The following is a 10,579-nucleotide window of genomic DNA, read 5'->3' as shown; positions in this document are numbered from 1 at the left end:
TGTAATTAGCCCTTTGGATCATCTAAGGTAGTGTGCCATAGTAGTTAGAACTGACTCCAGTCAGGAAGACCCAGGCTCAAGGACGATGTCTAATACCTCTACTGGCTGTGTGACACTGGGCAGGTCACTTGATTTTGTAAATATTTGTTAACACTAAGACTACAAGTTGCAAGTTGGTGGAGGGAGTTTCCTTATACCAGAGTTTTATCTGTTATTGAAGTTATAGACCCAGTTCCTAATAGTAACCACCAAATCACTATTCAGTGGCTTATGGAGAAGAAAGTAGTGTGAGATAGAGAATCCAACAGTCTCAAGTGACTATTACAGCGTGGATGGAAAAAAGGAAACATAACATGGTATGTGAAGGAGAATCAGGACATGACAAAATCCATTTATGAGACAGATCCTGAATGGAAAGAAATCAGGCAAAAGAACTGGAAGGTTCTAGGAGGTGAGACCCACCTTTTCTGTGAATTTTCTTAATTCTCTTGCAAAGGATACTGTTATTTGGAGTAATGTCATTAAACAGCACACTTTGGGGAGCTGAATTAGGTTTTCTCCCCCATTTTTGCCTTTCTCTTAGAATTTCTAAGGATAAAATGTTAATGGGAAAACCCTTAGCAAATTGTTAAGTTCTATAGAAATTATTATACCATCGAAGGTAAGAACCAGATCTAAGGACCTGAAGTCACTACTGAACCTTCAAAAATCAATAACTTAACCATTTTTTCACTGCAAGGACCAAGCATATGCTCTCTAAAACCTTCAGGGACTCTCCAGGTAAGCCACAGGTCACAACTCTTACATACCTTACAGATTTAGAATCTGAAGCATATTAAAGTCAACATTGCATTAGCCCACAATAATGGCAGAGATGGAAGGTTTGCCGGCTGCGCCTCTGCTTCTAGTGCACTGAAATGCCAACACTTGAAAACTTAATTTAACTGTACTCTTCTACTATTCACTTTACAATTCCTCCACCTTTCTATCCTATCTCATCTCGTAATAATAACATCAATAATAATAGCTAACATTTATATGATGTTTACTATATGCTGGGCACTGTGCTAAGCACTTTACAAACATTGCCTCATTTGATCCCCACAACAACCCTGCAAAGTGGATGGTATTATTATCCCTATTTGAAGGTGAGGAAACTGAGGCAAACAGAGGTTAAGTGACTCATTCCTGCTTCATTCTAGCCTATGTTCTCATCTACAAGTGTCTGGCTGCTTAAATTCATGAGGAGGTTGGTTTCATCTACCATCCACAAGATATCTCAGGCAGCAGTTTGGCTGCTTGCTTCTCTTTAACACCTTCTGTCTTAGACATTACTATTTATTTAGCCTGGTGTTATTTGGATGAATCGATGTCTTAAGGAAATGCCAGTGCTCAGTGTGTATCTCAATTCCTCAGTTTAGGGAATTTCTCCAGTTTGGAGACCCAGATTTATTCCAAAGACTTATTGGATTTTATAGCCCCCCTCAATAATAAGGCATATTGAACTCCATAGAAGTGCCTGAATGGTGGGCATGGGGTCAAGAGAGCTTGTCCCTTTACTTACTCTTTCCATTCATACCTCTGCCTTCATTTTCTGTTCTCCTATTTCTCACCATTCACCATCAACCTCTTACTTCCTCTACATGCCAGATTTTTCTCTATTTGGAGTCCATGCTTCCTTTTTTTCCTTATTATTGGCACTTGTCTTAATTTCTCTCTTTCTCAAACCATCCCACAGAATGTTTGGTGGAGCACAGCTATGTTTGCCCTTCCCAGTTGATGTTCAAGTCTCCAATGGTATCTATGGCAGCCGTTCCACTTTCCTATGCGGCAGGATATGGCTGTAAATCAGAGAACATCAAGAAAGCTTGCCCTAACTTAGTCCCTTCCATTAGGGGAGCATTTTTCACTTCAAATGAAATGTACTTTGTCTGAAATTAAAGGAACAGGAAATGGAATTCTAATATGGCCTTCCACTGGCTACTGTTGTGGGCAGGAAAGGCAGCACTATGTGTATCCTCTCTCTGAGGAGCCTGTCTGTCATCAGGGCTACAGTAAATCCAAGGGAACAGGAATAAACAACAGAAAAATGCAAAGCCACATGAACTGTGACACGTAAGCTGTTTATTTTGTGATAAAAATGTTTTCATATAAATCTCATAACTACTTTTGGAGTAAAACTTAAAAAAGTAAAAACAAGGCATGCATCTTCTTGATGTTACCAGGAAAATGCGGTCATTTTAATGGTTATGCATTCTTCATACAACAGAGACGTGATACCCCCTTTAACAGTGGGAAACAAGGGAGACAGGGACAGAAAGGGAAGACATAGTACCAAAACACTATCCAGGGGGGATACAGACAACAGGCTATGCAAATGTGCCCCTCCCCCCAGCTGGTTGCCATACATTCAACGTACTTCAGTTCTTAAGGCAAAAGAACATTATACCTTTGGTTCATTACTACAGAAAAACAGAAATAAAGATTGTGGATTGTACCTAAACAGTGCAATCACTGATTATTTGTACCAATACGTGCAACTTACAGTCTCCTCTTCCCATTTCAGTCCCCTCAAAATGTAGGTCAGAATTGGCTGCTGCAAAGTTCCTGCCCTTTGGGGCAAGAGGAAAGGAGCTTCCACCATCAGAATTTAAAAATCACATCCTACACATGGCACAGGTAATTGTGTTCTATAAGAAATCAGTCTTCACGAAAACCAAGTCAAAGAATAGCAGAAAAATAATTTCTCAATCTTTTCTCATCCTGAAACACCTTCTGACTATATATATAGAAGGGATCTTGAAAAACTAAAAAGGAGTTAAAATTGATGGGAGGCAGTGTTCTCTTCACTGTTGGGGACCCTTGTTTCTTTTGAGTGCCAATTAACCTTTACATTCTCCTTTCAAAAACTCTGAGACCTCAAACATGGGTCTGTCAAAGAAGGAGGAAAAAATAGGCTTATCTACAGTCTTTTAATGGGCTTCTATAATTGCTGGTACTTTGGGTGGCAGAAAGTTAGACAGTAGTGGACAGGGAAAGTAGATTAATTATCGCCTAAATGTAGGAAGCTGTTAATTTTCATTTAGGCTCATTTATCTGGGAATGGTTTTGAATCACTGAATCATTCCAGATGAAGTACCAATGTAGTCCCTTAAAGCAGGTAAATAACAATGCAATTATCAAGCTGCCTCTGACATTGGCTGAGCAAAATAAACCAAATAAAGTGATCAAAAAGATATGCACACTTTGAGAACTTTTTGCTGATGACTTTGAAAGATGGAGAAAATTAGCTGAAGGTCTTCTCATTCTAGCAGGGGTCTGTTTAGTCTGTCATGGCTTAAAGCAGAGCTAATGGAATTCGGCGGCTCTAAATGTTTCTGTTCACTTTAGTAGGACCCTTCTGGCCATCTGCTATTGTCATAACTGTCCACAATGGGCAGGTTTCCACATAGAACCATATTAGATACTTTAGATCCTGTGCAGTCCCAAGAATTCCTGTAGGGCTTGGCAGGAATATGCACTGCAGTTATTACCAAATGGTAACACCAAATGGTCACCAACAAAGTGACCTGGAAGAATGAATTCCCAGTGGTCTCTGGAAATATGAGGATGATAGTATGGCTTTACATACAGTATCAGTGATCAGCTGACTCATCTAGCCAGATGGAAGAACAACTCTCCAAATATTCCCAGTCCTACATCTATGGCTGACAGTCATGACAGTGACCTGGTGAAAGGCATGAGGAGGATCTAAATTTCTGGTTAATGATTGAGGTTGGATGGCCTGTCCAGGCATGGCAAGAGTAAAGTTGGGACAGACCTAGAGAATTAAAAAGAAATGAACCCAATGGGGGTGAAATCACAACCTGAAAGCCACGACAGGAAATACCTTTGCTATCCTCGGCATCCATGAAGGGAGGGTCCTTCAGAAAGGCTGGATACTAGTCTTCAAAAAGGAATGTTGTTATTAGTTTAAAACAGATAATAATGAATTTGGGGCATCTCCAAAAAAGGCAGCTGCCGTGGCCCAACACTCTTCCAATAGGTTCATGTTACAAAGTTTTGGACTGGGCTGAGGACAGACCACTTTTTTCTAGAGAGGTGTGGAGAACTTCTACCATATATACAGATTAGGACAACTAAGTGTAGGAGGGAGGCCAGCATAAGAATCTGGAACCAGAGAGATTATGAAGGGAGTACTGAGCTAAGCACTGGGCAAGGAGGTCACTCAACAGGGTGATGAAGAAGACCTGGGGCTTCTTCATGGAGAGGTGAGCAGTAGGAAGAGCCCAATAGCTATGAGTTGGATAGAGTACTTTTAGTTGGAAGATGAAACAGAGGAGGAGAAGAATATGACAGAAGAGTCCTAGTTTTACCACCAGCAGTGAGTAAAGAACTTGGAAAATTAATAACAGGGCCAACTACCTACTGGATGCAGACATCCAAGAAGTGACATGGGGTCATTTCTCCTCTTGTCTTTGTATAATTCAATGTATCTGTGTTGCCCTGGCCACTGTCCCCACTGAAGGTGGCTGACACTGGAAAGCAGATAGGAGAATGGGAGAAATTTTCATCCCCCTTGCAATAAAAATATATCAGCCTTCCATTCTCCCTCTGGTTAAGATACAATGAGTGGAATGGTATATGTACATTCCTTGAAGAAACACACTTTGAAAAACTGTGGTGAGAATCATAACCAAAACAAACCCTATGAGGCTCCTGGGGGCATCTGGAAATGAATAGGGAAAGAGAAGGCTAAAATCACCTTCCTGGGTAGGAATGATTAAAAGCATTAAATACACACATATAGTTCTATAACATCTACAGACGTGGCCAAACCACGGATAAGACACGTGGCATGGGAACTACTGATAAGAAGGTGCACAAATGCAAGCACCAAATGAAGGGAAAGGAATTTCTAAGGATAAAGTGAGGAAAGTTACTTTAGGCCTAATGGGAAGACATAAGTTCCCAAGAGAGGACTTTTGACTTTTGGTCAAATGAACAGAAATGGTAGGAACCTAGGGCTTCACCCATATTTCAAGATTCCAAGCTGTGAAAAAGGACATACTGTAACCAATAAACCAGTGGGTTCCCAATGGGGAAAGAATATACATGACATCAATGGACAATTTTCATTCCCAAATGTCTTGGTTGTCAGGGTGTGAGGAAGAAGCCGTGACCTCAAAGGAATCCATATGCCCCCTAGTGGATAGGTAATGATGATTGACATCTCCCATTTAACATTTGAGAGGGGCAGAGAAAGCCCCTCTTTGTCCTGCTCTAGGAGCCCAATTTCCAGAAGTGTCTTCATTTCCATCCTGGACGACCTTCATTTTGTTCACCAGCAGCACTAACCACGTGCCCGTCAGTTCAGTCCCAGCACTGGGTGGTCACCCTCTTTCATGCATATACCTGCATATTGGTGCGTGGTGGGGGGCTCGCCCATGTGTGCCCCAGGCCCTCGCTGGCCTCCGCCTGAACCCCCAGGAGTGGGGCTGGTGGTCACATCTGACCAGTCAGAGGCAGAGTGAGGGGATGAACTAGACCACTGGTCAGGAGATTCTGGGGATGGTGTCAGATAAGGGTGTTCACCCTGGAGGTGGCCACTGTGGCTGGGTGTCCGCTCAGCAGCGGTTGAGGAGGCGTAGCTGTGCTGTGATGGGGGGTGTGGGGTACTTACCCACAGAGCTTGGGAATGGGTGGTAGGATGGGAGGACAGTCTGAGCTGCCTGCCCATCCTGCTGGGGCATCATGCCTGTGGGAAATGCCACATTTGGCAAGCGGGCCATATCAGGGATCTGGTACATAGTGGGGAGGGGGCCAGCAACAGCTGGAGGGCAACTGGGTTGTGGCTGGGTAGCTCCAGCCGGTTGGGCAATACTGCCTTTGGGGATCAGCTGGAAAGTCATGATGGGGGGCAGTGGCTCTCGGGGGGTGGCTATGTGCTTCCCATCAGGCTGTCCCGGCCGGTTCTGTGGTGCCAAGACAGAGTGGGCACCCTCAGCTGGAGCCAGAACCATTCCAAACATCTCATTGTATTGGGTCTCATTCATCTCCATCCGACTCATCCAGTCAGCTGGGACAGCGACTGGGTGTAGCCTGCCCGAGTTTCCGCCACTGCTGCTGCTCAGTGGGGCGAGGTGACGATGGGGCAGCAGCTGACTAACAGAGGGGAGCACTGTGTTAGCCCCGTGGGCTAGAGGCTGCATCTCATGTACGTTAGAGAAAGATACTGCATGTTGGGTGTGCACCGGTGCAGGGGGTGCAGTAGTGGCCAGCATTGGGGTTGGTGATGCTTGCAAGAGCCCAGGTGATGTGATCATGGGAGAAGATGTGGTATCAGAAACATAGGTGTGAGGAGACTCCAGGGAATCGACCGGGGAGAGGGTCACTGAGCTCTCAGACAGCTGGCCCTTGTCACTCAGGGACTTCTTCCTCCGCCCACCCTTGGAATCTTTGGCCTCTTTGGCAAGGTTGGGTAGACTGGTGGGCATGGTGCCTTTGGCATGGGGGCGCCTGGGCTTCTTGCCCACAGGGGTGTGTTTCAGGTTGAGGAAAGATCTGTTGGGTCCACAGATGACGGGTGAGAGGGCTGAGGTCAGCATGGCGCCAGGGGGACTGTGGGCCACGTTGTACTCATTTAAGAGACGCACGATGTCATGGTGCATGCGGTCTCGGGCCACGTCCCTGGGAAGTCGGTCCATGTGGTCTGTGATGTCCCGGTTGGCAAAATGGTCCAACAGAATCTTGGCTGCTTCGTAGCTTCCCTCTCGAGCAGCAAGGAAAAGAGGTGTCTCTTCCTGTAAAAAAAAAAAAAAAGAAAAGGCCCCCAACACAGGGCATGTTTTAACAGGACGCCTGAAGGGATGTCTTGGTGATTCAGGCCAGTTTGAACCAAGGATCTGTCCAACGCTTCTATGTGTTTAATGGTCTGAGGGTTCTAAAAGAAAGGGAGGTGAGAGCCGGGGTGGGGCGACCAGAGCAAGAACAAAATAACTGCACCAGGTAAGAAGCAGAGAAGACCATGCATGAACATTACAGTGAAAGTAAAAGAAAGTTTGCAAGAATAAGGAAAGCACAGAGAAAGCAAAAACAAAAAGTGAGAGGGGCATGAGGAACAGCAAGGGGGAAGAAGGAAAAAGGTGGAGGGAGAAAGTAAATGTGGAAAGAGCCACAGGGGACTCAGGGGAAAACAGAGAGGAAGCAGAGACTGAGAGAGATCCATCCCTGCCAAGAGGGATCATGCTAAAAAGAGAAAGAGAAGAAGAGTAAGACCAGGGGAGGCAGGGAGGGGAGGAGGCCATAGAAGCCACAACGGAGCAGCTGCCTGGCCAGGGCGGCACATTCAGCCCGCCAAGGGGGCCCCTGGCTAAACTGGACACATCTGCTCCATTTTCCTACAGAGTTCCAGCCTTCTGAAGGGAGAGAGCCCTGAATGAAGCACAAGGAAAGCTGTCTTGGTGTCCCAAGCATCCCCAGAAGCCTCTCCAGATCCAAGGCCCAGAGTCTGTACCTTGTTGTCTTGCATGTCCCTGTTGGCCCCGTTTTTCAGCAACACCAAAGTAGCCTCCACATTGTTGACAGCAGCTGCCCAGTGGAGAGCAGATTTCCCTGCACGTGGGAAAAACACGTATCTTCAAAAGGAGACAGACCAGAAATCTTGTGCTCCTGATTTGCCTAATGGCTGAAGACAACCCCCTCCCAGCCAGAAAGGATACTGCTGTGCATGAGAAGCCTTAGTGACCTCAGAAAGACAGAGGAGCATTCCTTACAAGGCACCAGGAAGCTCATGCCCCACAGTGGCCTGAGGAAGAATACCTTCATCTTCTTGGGGTCTCAGAGACAGCTTTAGAAACTGCATAAAAAAATCTCCTAGGCACACAGCCCAGCTGGTCAATGGTTCCAAGCTCGGGCAGAGCTGCCAACTCTGACAGATGACTACCACAGAAGTCCGGTTCTGTGTCACAGTGATGGGAAGGGGATTCTAGCTCCTTAGTGGCCAGGCCGGTGCCACACAAGGAGCTGGCCAGTCCTGCAGCCAACCATCAAGGTGCTGTGCTGCAAGCAGCCTAGCTCAGTCAGAGAGAGGCATCCCCAGAGCGGCCATAGCAGCTCCACAAGACCATCTGTTAAGTTGGAGAGGGCTTGTGATCTGCATCCAGTGGTGGAAAAAAGTGAAAGGTCCTAAAAGGATGGATGGTCCTAAGGAAAAATCTCTGGACACGGGAGTCAATGAAGCTGGATCTGAACCACAGCTCTGGTCTATGTCTATGACCATGTGTGAGCTGCCTAACATCTGTGAACACCGAATAATGTTCAAGGTTTACAGAGAAAGAGGTTATTGTTATCATTATTGTTGTTGTTATTTCCTATTTCCTCAGCAAATACTACAGAACTTTCTAAATGAGCTCTAGAACCACTCAAAACCTAACACTCAAAACCACTCAGCATTATAATCTACACATAAAAAACCAAGTGGATGAAGAATGCCTACTACCCAGACTGTTATGAAATTCAATTGGTCGATTCATAAATAAATTTTGTATGGACAATGAGTTGGATCCACAATAGGAAAAGAGCAAGCTTAACTCTATTTGCGACAGAGTGAAGCATTTTCGATGACCGCCTTCCCCTCAAACAAATAAGAACTTGTCTTTATAACATCAGTATTCTTTCTAGTGATACTATATGGCAGTAAATGATAGAATCAGAATTGTGGATGGCCCAGATGGCAATAGGGTGATATGTGGTTTAAAAAGACTATGTCTTATTAGCAATGATGACTTTTATCTAAGAAATGGCTTAACCTACATCATCCAGAAGATGTACAATTGGAAAAGGAGGTGGGGTGGCCATGTACTGAGAAAGAAGGACAAAAGCCAAGAGAGCTCCCTATGGAGAATTTATAGAGAGTCACCGACTCAAAGCAGACACTGGAGGGGGTGTGGGGTGTGGATGGGTTGTAATCTGTATCCAGTATAGGGAATTCCCACATCGGCGAGATGACTGACCAGACTCCTCAGAATGTGTTACGAGTGTCTTTTGAAAATGTGTTATGAATCTACAGCCTCTTTGCCAGGCCGGACCATCAGTATGGAAAGCATTACTAAGCAATCTAGTAGTGTCACTCAGTCTACACCCGGTGACCAACATAGCCCTCCTCAAGAGGTTCTAATCCTCGGCATTCTCATTAAGGACCAACGATGACAATCCCTCCCACCGCATGTTACCATGGTCATCCACTGCATTCACATCTGCCTGGCAGTTGATCAGCTCGGCCACCATCCCTTCCACAGCCAGGCGGGCAGCTAGGATCAGGGGCGTTGTCCCATCATGCATCCGAGCATCCAGGTCGGTCACGCGGTTACGGATTAAAATCTGGAGGGGATAGGGTCAAGGCCATTAGACAGAGGCAGAATCCTGCAGCAGGATAATGAGCTGGCAGGCTGGCACAGTAAAGAGATCACTGGATATGGAGTCAGGTTCAAACCCTGCCTCCGCCATGTACCATCTGTGGTCTTGGGCAAGACAAAGACATAACTTCTCTAGACTTGAGTTGGACTATATGGTCTGTAAGGTCCCTTTGAGCTCTAATAATAACCTGTAAGATGCAACAGATAGAGTGCTAGGCCTGGAGTTGGGATGACTCGTCTTCCTGAGTTCAAACCTGGCCTCAGATATTTACTATCCGGATGACCCTGGGCAAGTCATTTCACTCTGTTTGCCCTAGTTTCCTCATCTAAAACGAGCTGGAGAAGGAAACTGCAAATGGCTCCAGTATGTCTGTCAAGAAAACCCCAAATGGGGTCATGCAGAGTCGGACACAACTGAAAAACAACTGAATAACAACAATAATATGTGATGCTGTCAACTCCGTATGCCTCTCTTGTGCCTGAGTATCCTCATACAGAAAATGGAGACATCTGCTTCTGCTTTTCTCACAGAGAAGCTGTTATACAGTGCTCTGGAAAGTCTAAAGCATTCTAAGACCGTGAGGCATTCTTAGGCTTACTCTAACCCGTTCCTCTCAGATGCTCTACCTGGAAGACACCTTGGGCATCGGCAGCTACTGCAGCATGAAGGGGACACCGCCCCATGTTGTCCTGGGCATTGGCGTCTGCGCCTGCATCAAGGAGACGCTTGGCAGCATCCGCCCTGGAGTACCGAGCCGCGAGGTGCAGAGCCATCTCCCCAGTCCGGTCCGTCTGGGCCTGAAGACTGGCCCCCTGATAAACCAGGTCTGTGATGATGTTTGCTGAGGAGTCATCTGCTTCTTCATCATCCTCACTCAAGTCAGAACTGCCTCCTCTAAGGGATGCCAGCATCAGTGGTGTACAGCCATCTGGGGATGTGGGAAGTTCAGAGATGTATTTTGAAGGAGATGGAAAACTGTCCTCCAGTGGACCCTGCTAAAGCTAGACGCTTTTGGGCCTACATTCTACTTTGAGAAAAGAAGGTCCCTGGACCACTCACGCTCAGTCATCAACACTGTTTTAACATTTGCCTAGTACTTTTGTCTGAGGTGCTTTCTTGGAAAATAACAGCAATAGAAGTATGCACCCTTGTTCAACCTGTA

At 45.8% G+C, this 10,579-nt stretch overlaps 1 protein-coding gene across 1 annotated transcript in view; it reads right to left on the bottom strand.

Moving 5' to 3' along the window:
- Positions 1-2,104: 2,104 nt before the first annotated feature.
- NOTCH2 (notch receptor 2) overlaps positions 2,105-10,579 on the bottom strand; it is a 182,785-nt gene continuing 174,310 nt past the window's right edge. Inside the window, 6 exon segments of the mRNA XM_021003323.2 lie at positions 2,105-5,439; positions 5,441-5,668; positions 5,670-6,803; positions 7,517-7,614; positions 9,234-9,381; positions 10,044-10,345. Coding sequence (XP_020858982.1) covers positions 5,404-5,439; positions 5,441-5,668; positions 5,670-6,803; positions 7,517-7,614; positions 9,234-9,381; positions 10,044-10,345 — 1,946 coding nt within the window. The 3' untranslated portion in view covers positions 2,105-5,403.

The sequence above is a fragment of the Phascolarctos cinereus genome, unplaced genomic scaffold, assembly GCF_003287225.1.
Source record: "Phascolarctos cinereus isolate Bilbo 61053 unplaced genomic scaffold, phaCin_HiC Scaffold_5;HRSCAF=322, whole genome shotgun sequence".
Lineage (NCBI taxonomy): Eukaryota > Metazoa > Chordata > Mammalia > Diprotodontia > Phascolarctidae > Phascolarctos > Phascolarctos cinereus.
The sequence above is the reverse complement of the archived record's forward strand: the minus strand, read 5'-3'. Positions and strand labels throughout refer to the sequence as shown.